Source organism: Protopterus annectens, chromosome 1.part1 (genome assembly GCF_019279795.1).
Source record: "Protopterus annectens isolate FY-2018-M chromosome 1.part1, PAN1.0, whole genome shotgun sequence".
Taxonomy (NCBI): Eukaryota; Metazoa; Chordata; order Ceratodontiformes; family Protopteridae; genus Protopterus; species Protopterus annectens.
Window position 1 is genome coordinate 620891971 of NC_056726.1, and position 17609 is coordinate 620909579.

At 38.7% G+C, this 17609-nt stretch overlaps 1 protein-coding gene across 1 annotated transcript in view; it reads left to right on the forward strand.

Moving 5' to 3' along the window:
- EYA4 (EYA transcriptional coactivator and phosphatase 4) overlaps positions 1 to 10433 on the forward strand; it is a 3122134-nt gene extending 3111701 nt beyond the window's left edge. The window contains exon 20 of the mRNA XM_044077094.1: positions 9023 to 10433. Within this exon, the coding sequence (XP_043933029.1) occupies positions 9023 to 9103 (81 nt within the window). The 3' untranslated portion in view covers positions 9104 to 10433. The remainder of the gene's footprint in view (positions 1 to 9022) is intronic.
- Positions 10434 to 17609: the final 7176 nt, after the last annotated feature.

Sequence of the window (17609 nt, forward strand, 5' to 3'; positions counted from 1 at the left end):
TTTATGTTGGGGGAAGCATGGTGTGTGTGTGCTTGAATTTATGTTGGGGGAAGCATGGTGTGTGTGTGCTTGAATTTGTTGGGGGAAGCATGGTGTGTGTGTGCTTGAATTTATGTTGGGGGAAGCATTGTGTGTGTGTGTGTGTGTGTGTGTGTGTGTGTGTGTGTGTGTGTGTGTGTGTGAGAGAGAAAGAAAGAGACAGAAGAAGGGACTGTGTGTGTGTGTGTGTGTGTGAGAGAGAGAGAGAGAAAGAAGAAGGGACTGTGTGAGAGAGGAAGAAGGGACTGTGTGTGTGTGTGTGTGTGTGTGTGTGTGTGTGTGTGTGTGTGTGTGTGTGTGTGTGTGTGTGTGTAAAATGCCCCAGTTATTATATACTGGTGGCTAGAGAACAAATGGTGTTGGGTAGAGATACTCAGGCTTGAACCCTGTACCTTGTATGCAGGTGTTAAGGACCTGAATTCCCTACCCACCACCATTTGTAAAAAAATTGCAGATTTTTGCCTCCTATTTGATCTGATCTGTTCCTCATAATATCTGTGGTTCCTAAATGTTGCAATGCTTGATATTTGATGGTGCAGTGGTAGTATTGTTGCTTTACGGCTGCAGGTTCTTGGGTTTGATTCTTGGCTGGGGTGCCTTCTGTGTGGGGTCTGCATCTTCTCCCTGTGTTTGTGTGGGTTTGCTTTTGTGTCCTCCCATGTTATAAAGACATGTCTGCATTATTTCTTCCTGGGCCTCTTCTGAAAATTGTTTTTTTTGTTCAAGTCAGATTCTCCTGATTAACAAACGTTAAATAAAATTGACAGGCATTTGAATTTCAGACTTCATATTCTTCAGAAAATACATAGTAACACAACCTTCTATTCTAGCAATTTTCTAAGTTTATAAGATTAATATTTGAAATGTGTCCTTATTTTTGGGACTGTATTGCCCCATTATTGGCTTTGTCCAGGTTTTTTGTGCTAAGGTTGACAACTATGGCAAGAACTGAATTCACTGAATATGTCTGAGGGCTGTATTCCCTCATTACTGGGTTTGTCCAGGTGTTTTGTGCTAAGAGGTTGACAGCTATGGTGAGAACTGAATTCATTAAATGATAGCCATTTAAGTTTCAGTCTTCCTCTCTGTCACAAAGCAGCTGATATGGCGTAGTGGTGTGTTGCTTTGACTCTTTTCCACAGGGATCTTGGCAGTAAAATGTATGGTGGTAACACAGCATTTTCTACAACTTTCCAAGATTGTACAAGCAATGTTTAATGCGTCCCTGTTTTTTGGCCTTTTGAGCCCCCCCAATAAATTTGGCTTTTTCCAGATTTCTTGTGCTGCGAAGTTGAGATGCAGTTGAGTATTGAATAGATTTTACAAGGAGCTGAGAGCTGCAGGGAAAGAGAAGTTTAGTGCTGCTTATGGAAAATCAGCTTGCAATGTTAATAACACAACAGGTTGTGTACTTGCTTTTGATGCAGAAGGTTGTTGGTTCTACTCCCACAAGGAGTGAATGCTGCTGTACTGAAAAAGTTGATACTAACTATGAGCCTGTTATCTGTTTGCCATCCATTTCCTATTGCAATATTACTAGCTTATTTTTAATGTAATTTAGGCAATTTATTCCTCAGGGGCATCAGACACTTTATTGTTCGATGAAACCATGAAATATAAAGGTGACTGCTAGCAGCAACCTCTTCATTACAGATTTATTTAACGTGGAATTATTTAGATGACTTTTTTTTTACTACTTCAGAGATTGTGCATATTTACTGATAATGGTGAACTGTAGAATTGTGCATATTTACTGATAATAGTGGACTGTAGCAGTTTGAGTAGACTTTTATGATGGAAATGTTCTGAATTGGGCAGTTTTGTTTCATTGTTTACTGGAAAAATTTTCAAAGCAATAGGAAGGTGTATCAAAGAGCACATGTATGTTTCATATGCAAGGGACCTATGATTTGAAAACAGCCCAGAATTAATTTTTATCTGCCACATGTAAAATGTATTTTCTTTGAATGTGGGTTTTAATGTTGTTTCAATGAATGTGAGTTTCAAGGGCAGAGAAGTTTTAATGCCAAGTTTGTTTAGCAGATGTCTTAGTGTTTGTGCTGTAAAATGCAAAATAAAACTTTCAAATGAAGTTCAATCATCATAGAAGTAAATCAGTATGCACATTAGTGTTTATGGTAAATGGAGTGAAATAGCAAAGTAATGAATCATTGGAATGGCTGCAGGGGGAGGCTCCATTCGACCATGGTTTTGTGAGGGGGAAGGGTGGCAAACTTAGACAGCCCCAGCTGAACTATATCTCCCAACTGTCTAGATTTTCAAAGAATTAATGGGTTTTTTGCTTCTTATTTTTGGTTTGCTCCTCATAAAATTTGTGGTTTTCTGGCAAATCATTTAGGAATTAAGTCACTAAATAATGACACACTAGTTTCAGACTTCATAACCTACAGAAAAATGCATGCTAAAGTAAGACCTGTTCTATCAACTGTCCCAGTTTATACAAGAGCAATTTTTAGTACTGTTTATATGTTCCCCCAATATATTTGGCCTTGTCCAGATTTATTACATTAACAGGTTGAGAGGTACATGCAAATTGCTTTATAGAATTAGGCATAGCCAACCCTCTCAACTGTCCCTGAATTTGGCTCAAAATGTTGCTCTTCCCCTAATAATCCCTCTGCAAAATAGCAATTTTGGAAGAAAACATGGAGGGTTTACAATTAAGAAATAACTGTAATAATCAGAGTTATAGATTACTTTTCTTTCAGAAATGCATGTAGACTCTTTTATTTCGTCAGCTGCTCAAGTTAGCAGTGCTAATATTAAAGTGCCCCTTCTTTGACAGGTTCCCAGCTGTATTGTGTGGTTATTTTATATTGTGGCATCACATTTTTGGTCCATTTTTCATAAAATTGTGGGTTTTTTTTGGCAAATTAGTGGTAAATCATTAAAGACTGAAGTTAGAAAATAATGACAGGCATTTGAGTTTCAGATTTCATATCCTTCAGAAAATTCATACTAATGCAAGACCTACTATTCTATTATCTTTCTAAGTTTATAAAAACAATATTTAAAAATTTTCTTTATTTTTGGGCCTTTGTCCCACTTCTATGTATGGCTTTGCCCAGATTTCTTGCCCTGAGGGTGAGAGGTATGACAAATGTGTTAGTGCCAATCACCGTCAGCCAGAGACATTTCAAATTGTGACATACTTGTTGCACCCCACTCCCCCATGTAGTGACTCTAGATGTGTCCAAGCAAAGCAAGGAGCAGTTATGCAGTGTAAATGTGCAGCGTATCCCCCCATACAAGGTAGACACAAGTACTACAGTGGCTTTTCATCTGTTCTTGATTTTGCAGAATGGTCTGGTTTCTGTCATATTTTTGTACTGTTGATTTATACTTATTACTCAAAGTGCCTGTTGCTCTGTGTTTTAAGTAGCAATGCTTTAATGACCATCAAGTAAGCTTGTCTGAGATCATAACGCACAAGTAAACTTTAATAAGCATACTGTTAAAGAATTGCCAACATTGAAGCCTTTCTGTTGTTGTCATGCAGAGAATACTTAACTAGATAATGTATAAACATTGGATATTGAAATGCATATGACAGTATTTGTAGTAAAGGACAGGATTACATTATTTTAAGAAGCTCATTACACTTGTTGGAGACTTCTTGTGATCTCTGAGGGCTTTACCAGTAAACTAAACAGAATGCCATTCATGTGTGGTCCATAACCTGTACAGTAATAATTTAAGCAATGTATCTTGAGCTTGTTTTTTGTTTGCTTTTCATTTTTACTTTGATCGTGTTTTCCCCATGAAACAAGTAGATAGTTGTCAGGCAGCAGGTCTGTTTTGGATAAGAAACATTTTTACAAGTGGGGGCATCACAGAGAATGCTACTTTCAGCATGTTACTTGGTGCTTTAATAAAGCTGAATATAAATTATAATTAGAACTGCAGGCAAGGAGAAGTAGTTTGAGTTAAGTGCTGGTTGTTTTTCTTATACTTGATTTTGACTGGCATTCCCGTAATGTATTTAAAAAGTAATTTATTTTTTCATGCCTCACAACATTTTTGTTTCCATCTAGATATTAAGTAAGCTGTCTTGCAGCCAATGCATTTAAATATTTTTATTCTTTTATACTTCATTTGTCTTGATTGGACTCTCATAATGAGGGTTTGGCACCCAGGGCAGCATATTTAATTAAAGTTAGTTTTTGTGGTTTTGAGCATAGCTCCTCCCCTTTCTAGTTGGCCACACCTCTTCCTATTGACCCCATCCATTCAGCTATCCCCTGCAGCCCCCCTTTGATTTGAAGTCACCAGCCGCCACTGCAGGTTGGAGAGGACAGATCAACAAAGCTGCTGTATGCAGATGATGTGGCAGTACAGGCAGACTCTGAACTAGAACTTCAGCAAAGGATAGGAGAATGGAATGCAATCTGAAGGCACATGAGTTGAAACTAAGCACAGATAAGACAGTGGTAATGGCAGCAAACTGGGGAAATCAGAAAAAGCTGAGATTAGAGATAAAAGGGACGATAGTGGCACAGGTAAACAGCTTCAAGTATCTGGGAGGGATGATTGAGGAGAAGGGTAGTCTGAATGAAGAGGTCAAAGCTAGAATCAGAGGGGCTGCAGCCAACTGGCATAGTGTATCAGGTGTAGTCTATGACAGAAGAAATGCCAAAGAAGCTGAAAAGTAAGGTGTACAAGACAGTGGTGCAACCAGTATTATTGTATGGTACAGAAACCTGGGCAGTAAAGGCAGAACAGTTGAAGAAGCTAGAGGTGATGGAAATGAAGTGCCTGAGAAAGGTGGTAGGATGCACAATGTGGGGCAGAAGAAGAAATGAAGATGTAAGAGCAGAAGCCAAAGTAGCTCCAGTTGCAGAAAAGATCAAAGAGAACAGATTACAGTGGTTTGGACATCTGTAGAAAAGTAGAAGACAATCTTGTGAGGTGGATTTGGGACAGACAGGAAGAAGGTAAGAGGAAACGAAGGATGTCCAGCAAAATGGTGGATGGACTGTGTGAAAGAAGATCTGTGACAGTCAGGCATGAGTGTTGAAGAAGGCAGGAGTGTGGCACTGAATCAAGAGAGTTGGCGACAGTTCACACGATACCCGACCCCATGTAGAAAAAAAATGGGAAAAGGGGGGCTGATGATGATGTTGAGCTGCCCTTGGTGCATGCCCCCCATGCTCTTTTATCCCTCCTGAAACTGCTCCCCAAGCAAAGTCAGAAGCATCTGTGGTGACTGATTGTTTTGGAACTGGGATGTAGAAGGGGAGAGCTGGATTTAAGGATATCTGTTGCCTCCACCAAAAGATTTCTCTTCTGACAAACCCATGTTCTGGAATCTGAAAAGATAAAGGATGTTGGTGCTGGGGCCAAAGAGATTTCAAATATCACTGTTTCTTTCTTTTGTGGAATCTTTCCAAGGGTATCACAAGAATCATAGTAGTTTCATAGTTTCATAGTATAGTACTAGGCTATCTGCCCTGGGGCATTTGTAAGCCTAGCCATAGTGATGTGGCTTTTGCCACCCCATGAAATGGTACAAAAATGTACAGAATAAATATAGAATACTGTGCCTCTGTCTTGTAGTGACACAATGAAGGTCCCCTTATATAATAGAATTAGTTTACTGTGCCCCTGTCTAGCAGTGACACAGATGTGACCCCTGGGGTAAACATACGATCTCCCATCCACTCATCAAGATTTCTCTTGAAGAGAGTCAGTGAGGGGCTCTGCCTAATACGAACTGGGATCCTGTTCCAAAGCATGGGAAGCCTCTGGGTTATGAATCTACCCCTCCAGCATGTCCTATTCATACTTGTGCCGAGGTTTAAGTCTTTAGCTCTCGTGGTCCTGATGGATTTGGATTTTTTGAGGTGGAGCATGTCCATCAGATCCTGATTGGACATGGCCTTGTACGTCAGGCAGAGATCACCTCTGAGCAGGCGGTATGCTACTGAATAGAGCTGAAGTTTCATAGATGCCATGAGACTCAATATCCTGAGGTATTCCCTTGTAGTGACTGAAGTCAGAGGGGAAAACCTTAGAAATAGATGTATTTTTTTTCCAATGTAAGAAAAGTTCTTTGAACTGAGGTGTCTAGTTGACATCCTAGGAACACACTCCTCTGTGAGGAAGTCAAGAAAGACTTATAAATGTTTTATTGGAATCCCAGCTTGTGTAAGAGATCTGTCACCCAACAGAGAGAGATCCCTGGCATTTTGAAAAAAAAAACTCTGCAAAGAGTATTAAGTAATCTAAATATGGAAGTATGTGGATACCCTGTAGGCTGTAATGAGATATAATTGGAGCTAGACACTTTGTGAACACTCCTGGTACAGTGGATAGTCCAAAGGATAAGACAGAGGACTGGTAATGCAATCCAGACACACAAAACCTTAAGAAACATCTGAAGTCTGGATGAATAGGCATGTGATAATATGCATCTTTTAAGTCTAGTATTATCAGGAAACTTGAATGAGGAAGAAGAGGTAATAGGTTGTGAAGTGGAGGGAGGAATGGGTGTAGGTTCTGCAAAATTCTTATGTAACAACTCATACAATTTTTTGAGGGACTGAGAAACCTGAATGTTCTCCCACAGAAAACACTGGGACATTCTAGTTAATAGTCTCAGAGAAAGAAACCTCCACAGGGAGAATCAGAAACTGAGCTCACTTCTGAGTTTGAATCAGAAATCTGACTACAAAATCCTTAATGCATTCGTGCATCTTTCTCTTCAGATTCATAATCCTGAATCTATTCAGGAAAAGAGGAATCCTGTCTTTCTTTTACCAGAAACTACTTTACAAGAAGGATCAGTAGCTTAAATTAAGTCCCATTAAACTACTTCTGTCCAAAGACATTTGAGGAGGAGTGGAGACATGCTTGGCTTTCTGTTTCCTTTTGACAGGAAAAATGGAGTCAACCTTGTTATTGAGGGCAGCCGCTGCTTCCCCAGGGATGGGCACAGCATTCTGACACAACAAGGAAACCTGCCCTGTTCCCTCTCCTAAGACCAACAAGAGTGGCTCTCCCTTCTTCACTGGGGGGACTCCAACAGCCACAGAGGATTTGGCTAACCCCTGGTCCATAGTGCCTGTAGGTGCTACACCAGAGGGATCTGTGGAAAAAAAATGAGTGGTCTGAGGTACAACAAATGACCACAGCAGAGTAACCCACCTGCAGCTGAGGCAAATTGTTAGCCTGCTGTGTTGGCAAAGGGTGTTTGCTTAACTTTTTTGTTTTTGTGCCTGGAAGAAGGACCGACTGTGAGACCAGCAATCTATTCCTTGGTCAAGTCAAAAGTGGTGCCTCTTTCCCGAAATGCGAGCAGCAAATGCCTGTAAAACTGCCAGTCCACAAAAGTTACTTTTTTGACAGGAAAAACATAGTAAAAAAAAAACACTTTAAAACACTATGGCAGCTCCACAAAAGAAAAATAAACACAGTTTCTCCACAGAAAATGTTTTCAGTTAGTTTACACTATTTTTAAACTGACAGACAAAGAGAGTGATCCGTTTAAAAAGTTACAATCTTGAGACAGTCAATTAAAACCCATCACTTCTAGATTTAAACTAACTTACCCAAAGAGGAAAGTAGTACAACTACAGTGCATTTAAGAAATTGAAAGTTTTTTCCCCCAACGGGAACTCTTCTACCCAGCAAAGGAAAGCAGGAGCTGACCATCAATCCTCATATGCCTCAGAGGACCGTACACTTTGGCATCAATAAACCTCTGAAGGGCTTCATGCCCAAACTTGTCTTTTAGTCAGCTCAGCCTGAGCTGCTGACAGTTTGGGCATGTAGAAGGTGCTCTGAATCTTTGGAAGCTGGCTAGCTGTTATATCATTGGCATGATATAACCCCATATACCTAAGACTATTGCAGTAGTGATCAGTGTCATCTGGAACACTTGTAAGAATCAGTATGGCAACAGGGAGGAAAGCTAGCAGTCTACAAATAGAAGACTCCCTAGATAGAAACTGAACTGTACAGTCCTTATTAATCAGCTTGTGTGAAAATCATTTGTAACTGTGGGTTACTGTCATCATTTTAGCTGTGTGAAAGAGCAGACATCAGCCTGGATGCAAACTAAATGTTCATTTTTAAAGAAACCCTTATCTAGTTTTTATGGCAGCTCATGTGAGGGTGATAGATTTGAATTATCACATTTTCTTCAGTAACTGATCATGTTTTTTTAACAGTAAGGTCCTGTCAAGGAGTGAGGATGCCTTGTGAATTTGAAGATGTGGGATGAATTTGTGGTGATGCTATAATACTTATTTTCTCATTAAAGTGTTCACACTAGAAACACATGTAAATACAGGATATGATATTATGGTAATATGTATTTATTTTTTATTTGCATAAGTCAGATGTAGGAAAACTAAAACCAAGTCCTGAAAAGTTCTATTAGGCTAGACTGTATTTGCCATAGTCTCCGCATAATGATGGTTTGTATGCTAGCCGCATACATTTTTATGTCAGATGGTAAGTGCTACTGTACTGGTGTGATGTAGTGTGAAAAAGTTGAGTCAAAAAGTGAAAAGAATCAGTGAAGATATGACATGGCAGTCCCTAAACAACCCCTTTATTGATTAGATATGTATTTATTTTATTTCAGTTTATCAGGGTAGGACATTGGTCACTTATTTCAGATGTTAGATTGGCAGCAGTAAGTATGAGCAGGGCTACTGTTAAAAATAATGGATAAGCAGCCTTATTTTGCACATCAGTCTCCAAAGGAAGGTGATGGCGGAATGCATGCTTAAGTCCATCTGGTTGGTAGTAAATATCTAAAATGGTGGTGGTTTTACTGTACTCTTGTGTCTGTCTTGTTTGCTCTTAGCTCTTATATTGACTGTTTGCACCAGCTTCCTCAGTAGAATGAATGTAGTGTATGTATTTTAGTTTCTGAGACATAACTTTCAAAATGGCTTTAGTATATAATTTGTAAAGTATATATTATTAATTTTATTCTTTATGTTTTTATCAGCACAACATGCCTTTTTGGAGGATATCAAGTCATTCAGACCTGTTGGCTCTACACCAAGCACTGGAACTGGAGTACTTATAACTGTCATAGAGTTGGAAAACTTTTTTATATATTTAAAAAGTACACTGAATTTTTATGCAATTCAGCACCTCTGACTTAAACTTATTAATTGTCTTAAAGAGGAGAAGAAAACAGATTTGGAATACAGATTCCAGAATTTTAAGAAGGATCTGAACTGTGGAAAGAAGCCTGAATGGTTAATGCAACATAAAGAAGTCCGATGGTCTTACAGTATATATGCAACCTTTTTTTATTAATGAGCTAATATTAAAAGAAGTTGCCTGTACACAACATCTGAGCCCTGCCCTGACTTATGCTGAACAGCTTTAATAGAGGACCTATTTGTTCCCCTAGCACATGACAGCACCAGTATCATTTTTCTTCCATCTCGTTTGATGGTCAGTAACATTCCTCATTGTGGGATATACATATATAGTCTCAGCAGAGGTTTTTAAAGTCCTATACATACATCTACCTAGCCCAGCAAAAGCTGCATTAGAAATGCACTCAGACTGTATGCTGACAATCATGTATCTCGGACCTCCAGTTTTTGTAAATTATTGACAGTAAATAGTTTACTGTGACTTCAGTAGCTGCTGCCTCTGGAAGTTGGATGCAGTATTTTATTTTATTATTATTGTTTTGTTTTGTTCTGTGGAGGGCGGGGTTTATTGAGTTTTTTTTTTTTGTAAGTTTGACAATCAGAATGTGCATAATGATGTGTTGTGCCTTACAAAAAAAGTGTTTTGTGTGTTAAATTGTAATGTTGGTTAAGAAAGTGTAGGTAAAATAAATTCTCTGTGATCATTTTTGAAATGAGACATGACCAAATCTCACAGCTAACAATATGCAGCTTTGCCCTGGATCATGGAAAACTGTCACAATACCAAAATGGCACATATACAGAATAATAAAGGAAAGTTTGCTCTTTTACTTGGGATTCAGTATGGTATTGCTAACTGTTACTGCTAACAGTGTACTACATTGAACATAACCATTTAAAGTAAAGTAAAAAAGACTTTTCATTTTTACCTTATTGCAGGCTGGTTTGATCATCCCCACTGCTGTCACATGAGTTACTCTTTCACTATTCTTTTATTTTTCCTTACATTTAAGGTGTTTATTAAATGGAGAACATTTGATGTCGAACTTGTGCTGCAAACAACAACAACAAAAAAGTGAAAGAGAAAACAAGATTCAGAATTTGGTGAAACTTTTTAGTTTCTTGAAAGACAGCAATAAAACTGGTTCTAGCTGTGAAAGTATAATGTGCTGTAAAATGCGTGCCAGAAGGTACTTGGTTATTTCTCTGGTAAAGTAAACTGTAAGAATAAATATTACATTGATTATTTTCTTGGTGTCAGTCTTCACCTTTGAGTAATAACAGCTCCAGTGACATCTTACTGGACAGTACTATGTTAGCAGTGCTGAACACCTGAATTTACAGCATTTGGCTACTAAGATCTGCTTATGTGTAACTACAAGCAGCACTGATCTCAAACTTCCATTATTCTGAATTTGAAGTATTTTATTCTTCAGGAACTCTTGGAAGTGATTAGTACTGTTTATGCTTAATTTCAAAAGATTTCTTTTATCGGTTAATGATGAAATTGCCTAGGCAGAAGTATAGAAAGAATCTGTCCTTTTAAAATCATTCTTCTCAAATGTCTTGTAGATTTTTTATTCAGTTATTTTTACTGGGCTGACATCTGTTGAGTTTTGGTGATAGGAGAGGTAGTATAAATACTCCACTACTTCACTTGTCTCTAGTCCTGTTTTGATGTTTAGTTGTAATAGTTTTGTGCATTTTATGTTTTCCATTTTTTGTTGAACCATGGACAGTAAAATATAAATGTCACCATTTCTATGGCGTTAGAGCAATATTTTTGATTTTTTTTGTAAAACTGGTAGTTCTGACTTCGTTTTGAGATTAATATTCTGAGTGAATTATTTTCCTCAGAATGTCTTGTGATGCTTAATTGTTATAGTTGTTTATATTTCTCTTTGGAAGAGTCTCTATAACAAAAGTAATATTTGGGTTTATCTGTGTTACTCAGCCAGAACTTCTCAGTAGTGCTACATCCCCTGCAAGGAGGCAGGACTGATCTTACAACCCTGCTTAGAAATTGACTAAGTGGCAAAAGACATAACTATACCTGTCACATTTTTCCCTTGTTGCTTTCAGTTCTTAACGTTTCTGAGTGTTCTCTCTCTTGTCATACTAAAATTACCATCACTGCACAGTGGATGTATTTATTTCATTTTTCCTGAAATGTGGTTGCTTTGCTGTGATTTAAGAAAAAGGCAATGTGGTACAAAATTATTAGGATTTTTGCTTGTGATATGTAGCAAGCCTAAGAGTCACATTTTTTTGTTTGTTTGTCTTTAGGCTCTGATTATAATGTTAATGTATATTACCATAGTATTTTATTTAAACAAATTTTGAAGGAGGTCAAGTCAGAAGCCCTAATTGTATAATTAGTTAAAAAGCACTAATCTGTCATCACAATTCCATGGAAACTCCTAAAAAGGAAACATTCAGCTTCAGCTTCTGGTCTTCAGCAGTCTTTGATAGGACTTCTTGAGGCTCGCATAGTAAATATGGTGACTTCCTAAACAGGGATATGCAACCTGCCTTGAAATTGCTTTCAGAGCATAGGTGTTGCTGAAATATGCATTTATATTAGTACCTTTACCAATACTTCTGTCATTATTGGCATTGATCCTACATATGCCTTCCTCGTGGGGAAATGAAATAGATAGATGTCCTCCATATGGATCACTGTTGCAGTAGACTTCCTAATGTATGGGAACCAGCCACAGATAAATGTCTCCCTGACTATCCCAACTCACAGAGCTCTGAAGATTTAAATGCATTGGTCTGCCTTCTTGAGATTTCTTAAAGTATATTGTTACACTTCTCACAGACCTGTGTTTTATATCTAATTTAATTTCTGGATATTCTCCTGATGTTAAAGCAGCAAGTGGTTTGAAAACAATACAGAAATTATGACATTTTGCTTGCTGTTTTAGTGTTACAGCTGACTCAGTTTTTCCTTATGACCACATCTACAAAATGATGTCAAGTTAGGTATTGGTAGAAATTTGCATACCCATGCAAAGCATTCTGGATATCAAAAGCTCCATATTTTTCTAGAGGAACAACTACTTATTTGCAGTATGGTTTCACTAACGGAGCATCAAATGTGTTAAAATTTCAGGGATGGGTGTTCCACTTGTGAGAAATAGTCAACAAATTGTCTTACTAGGATATAAGACACCTTTATTGCTGTAGATAGCATGGAAAATGCTAGCTTATACACTAATGAAGGAAGTGAGGGATTGGAGGTGCAGTCTTTCATGATATCATGTTAGTTATTTACAGCTTCAGGAACATTTTGAGGGGAGTTGCTTATGAATTTGCCTCAAGTAGTGTAAAATTTGATAGGATATATGATAAGGAGATTTCTCCCATCATTAAGGATTGGTTATTTATATTTGCTTACAAAAAGTGTGACAGTACACTTTAAAAATATATGTGGCCTTTTGGAAAATGGTGTCTTTTTTCACTTCCGTTATGCTTTTTATATTTTGCTTGTGTAAACATTCCATAGAAACATGTCTTTTCATAGTGTGTATTGTGTAGTCACAAAAAAAACTCTGGGGATGTGGCTCTCATGTTGCATATAAAGATTTGCATTCTAAGTGCTTCTTTTGCCTAGTTGCAAAATCTATGCAGGTTTCAGTTGGAAAACCCAGAAAAAAAATAGAGAGGCCACATTGCAATGGGATCTGACACAGGAAAAAAATGAAAGCCATTTTGCAAGCATTGGGCATTGACAGCTTCAGTTGAGTTGCTTCTCTTAAAGAAGCCATATAGAAAAGAATACTACCACAAGGAATTCAAGGGTGAATCAATTCTCAAAAGGGATGCTACAAAGCACAGAATTCTCTTTCTTCCATCCTGCATACATAAGTATGTCTTGGCCAGTGAGCTGGTTGTCTTCTCCCTACTGGCAGTACCTAGTTAATCTCCCAACTTCTGTCTGACTCCTCTGGTAGTGGATGCACACATGACAACACATCCTGCTTGGCCAAGTGCTGTGATGCTGATATATGTAAATCTGTGTTCATAGGAATATCAATCCTCCATTTAGATCTGATGGTGTAGTCAGATACTGGGCATCCAGTACACATGGTCCTATAACCCAGAGGAGACAGATCAGCAGAGCTGAATAGACTGACTAAAAAAGATTGGATTATAAACTGTCTGTTCCCACTAGAGCTTTAACCACTGGAATGCCATTTACTGCCTTCACACCAAAAGTCTGCCAGTAGTTGGCAGCTCTGATTTTGTAGAAGTAAAAAAAAACATAATAGAAGAGTTTTTTCTCAATGGCAGGTGTCTTTGTGGAGCTGCTGTGTATCATCCACTGCTGAACACACACAGGGCAAAAGGAAAAACTGCTACTGACAAAAGACTCAGATTCTTCCTGAGAGGAAGTAGAGGATTTAAGATACTACCCATTTTTCCTCCTCTTAGTGGTATGAATCAGATGATGACACCATATTATAAGGGTAACCAGGAGAGGATGATTCTTTTGGGGGAAAAACTGTCCACAGCAAGAGATCATTTTAAATGGGATATGTGAAAGTTATTGGCTACCTGTATGAAGTATTTTGATTTTCTGGGTTTCGTGAGTGGTGCTAAACTAGATTTGGCCCCCAGTATTCCACCCATTAGTAGGAAGAACAGAGTCATGGACAGATTCATAAAGAAGGTATATTTGTGGGCCAGACTGGCTTTCAGTGGTATTAACTTCCAAACACATACAGCCAAATACCAAGGTGAATTCCATAGACAATTAGAGGGCTTAAGTGACAAAATGCTGGCGAAAACCCTGAAAACTCAGATTGTTAAGCCTGCCCATGTAACTCAAAAGAGAGGAAGCACATTATTAAGTGTGGCTATAACACTGTTGATGCTGCAACCATTGTGCCCTCCTCCTGAGTCAGTCATCAGGTGGTGGACACAGGTGAGGTTTCAACCACTGTTAGATGTTCAAGGTTAGAGTCGTAATGCTTCCCCATATAAAGATTTCTTATTAGGGAACTCAACTCAAGAGATGTTTACAAGGTTGGAGGAAAAAGGTAAGGTAATGGAAACAATAAAGCAGCGTTTTTCTTCCCCTTATTCTAAAATACAGCAAAAACTGTATTTCTAAAGCTGGGCCCCACTTCTAATGACAAACTAAAAATCAGTGAGCCAAAAACAAGATGTTTGAGAAACAAAAATGGTAAAATAAAAAAGACATGGTAGGTGAAAGTACAAACAACAGCCTGATGGGTCTTTCTGACCAGTCCTGAACCAGACCCCCCCATCTGCATCTCCTCCTATACCCCACCCCAATCAGCCCCTCATCAGGGGGCGAGGAAAGAGGCAAAGTTATTTCTGGGATGTGAGGGTAAGAAGTATGTCATACTCCTCTATGAGAATTGCAGTTTCAAGTGGGCAGAAAACACGAGTTGAAATCTTCCCCAATCTTTATTATTTTTTGTCCTCTTTCTGTCATGTTACTGACACCCCAGTGCCCCACATCCATACCAGGTCTATGAACCAATCTCCTAAACCAACCTGGACTTACTCCCACATGCTGGGGCTTGGTGTGGATCCTAAGTGCGTTCTGGTGGCTTGGCTATCTGTACTTCCATCCAGGAGGATTTCTTGTATGCCCTACATATCCAACACCTCCCTCATGGCCATGTGATTATGTCCAAAGGGCAATGGAAAAGTTGCAGCTTATCACCCTGCCTCCATGGCAGCTCAGCCAGGTCCACTCCCACATGCTATTTGGACTACACCTCCTCCCAACAATGTCCCCAGACTCCACCAGGGTTCTTTGCAGGAGACACCCATGGTGCTGCCTTTCCCTCAGGATAGGTGTACCCATACCTCCTGGCCACTCCAGTTGCCTGAATTGCTAATCAAACCTGGTTCACCTGGGTTGTAGTTAGGGCTTTATTCCTATACTCTTACAGAGTGGCAAATCTTTCCTAATCTTTAGTGGGATGCCACTTATTTTGGAGGATTAGATGGAATTGGCCCTTCCTCTCCTTAACCACAAAAAGCTATCAAAAAGGTCTCTAGAGAAATGGAAGGATGAAGATTGTGCTACCTGCTGTCTTTGTTACCTAAAAAGGACTGGCCTTGGGGACTGATTTTGAATATTGTCACCACTCAACTTATTACAGAATCAGTGGCTCCACATGTAATACAGTCCCCTTTGATGCTGGAAGACCAGAAAAGTTTGTGTTCTATTCCCATTCCACTTGATTGGATTATTGACACTACAGTGCAAAATTAAGGGGTGTACTGCTTTGCTGCTTGTGTTGTCCTATGGATGACATATTAAATCAAGGCCCCATGAGTTGTTTGCAGCTAAGTTGGAAGTTAGAGATCCCTTGACACTCATTGAAAGAGTAGAGAAAGTTGCCTGATGCCCTGCCCAAACTGCCCCCTAGTATAAATACCTCTTCAGGTCTACCCTGAAAAGGGGCCAGTTTCCTAGTACAGCTAAGCCAGTCAACGAGGGAAAAATAAATACATTCTAGAAAGTTCAAAACTTCAAGATAGTTATCCTACAGTTTGTCCTTTCCCCTCCCCTAGAGCATTACCAGCAGTACTGGGTATGATGGACACTACCTTTACTTTCCAATATGTATCTAATACAGAAGGTACCTCAGGTTTAGGGTGGGTAACTACTATTTCCAATTTGTGTTCTTTGTCCGTTGGTTTCTATAGAGGTTCCAGAGTGTTCATTGCCTGCTGTCTATTAAGGCATGCCTGAGGTCAAAGTCAAGGCATAGATTTCCATGCCTATACATCTGCCTCCTTCAGGCTGTAAAGGAGCAAGAGTTGTCAGAGAAGATAGAGATCACATAGGATTGCCTTTGAAGACAGAAGTTTTCTCTCACTCTTCACAGGTCAGGTCTTCAGATACAACCAGTCTTTCCAGGAATGACACTAAATGCAGAAAGCAAAATGAATGTTTGAGGAGAAAAATATCTTTTTGAAAATGTCTTTCTCCTCAATGATGGTAGAACTGTTTTTAACACCTTTATTAACATTTTCACTTAAGACATAGCTACACAGACATAAAACAGACAAAACTAACCATATTTCTCATGTGCATTATACATTACATATGTTTTTTTCTTTTTAAAAAATACCATCTAACTCCAACATTGAATAGAACTGCTCAATTTTTCCTTCCTTTAAACCTCACTCCTCCTCCTGAACATTATTTTGCATGTGTTTTTCCCACAAATTCAATTTATTTCTATTTAATTTGTTCCTTTCCTTTTCTAAAGATCCCCATCTCCAGTTGTTTTATTTATTTTACAATATTCAGTACTTCAGTTAACAGTTGATTTATGTTTTGATTTCCATTTTTTACTAATTGCTTTTTGGCAGCCAACACTATGAACTCAGTAAGGCCCTACTCTGTCTAGGCAAGCCATACCCTGTGTCCCATCCCATATGACTAATTTCCTTAGTTATAGCCATTTGCTTCCCCGACATTTCTGACAGAGTACTCTGTAATGGATGTTTTAAAATCTGCCATGGCTTAAAATAGAACTGGATCTATATGAAGCTGGGTCTTAAAGGTCTTTATCCTCTTTAGGTTATACAGCCACCGCAGCTTTCTTCCATGATGCAGGTGCTCACTTCCATTTTAAAGTACTGTTAAACAGAATCTTACTTCCTAACTTCCAGACTTCGACAGGAATATTATCTGGTGTTACTTTATTTATTATTATTTTTTTTCATTTGTTGACCAGTGGAAGACCAGTGAAGTATAGCTCCTCTTTTCAGCAGAGGCCTGGGAAGAAAAGCTCCAGTAATACAACATAGTGCAAGATACAGTGTAAATTAACATAGTTAAATTAAACCTCACCATTTTGATCACATCTGTTCCTGTCTGTACTATTAATTGTTGGTCCTCAGTTTCCTTTGACATTGACACAATTTAGTCTTCTATAAAGATTTCCATTTGTACCCTTTCTTGATTTCCATATTCCTCTGTTTTACATATATTTTCAAAAAATAATCACATATTATTAATTATAATTATTAGACTGCAGTTGGCATAATGACTAAGGTCTTTGCCTCCCACACACAAGATACAAGGTTGGATCCCCCCTCCAGCCAGGAGGCTGATGATGCTAAAGTCCCGGGCTGATGCAAAAAGTTAGCTGAAGTGATTTATTTTTTAATTTTGGCAGAGAATTTTTGTTTACTTTTAATGGTAGGTCAGGCCTCCAGCTGACACCAGGCCCTAGGTTGCCATGTGCTGGATCTGCCTCTACCCATTATAGACTTCTCTGTAGCAAATGGCTTTATGATGGCCAACACAATGTTCAGCAAGAGAGACAGTCAAACGATCACATACAAGAGTAGCCAACATGCAATTCAGGTAGAGTTCCTCCTAGTAAGGAAAAGGTATTGGGGTAGAATCAGCAATAG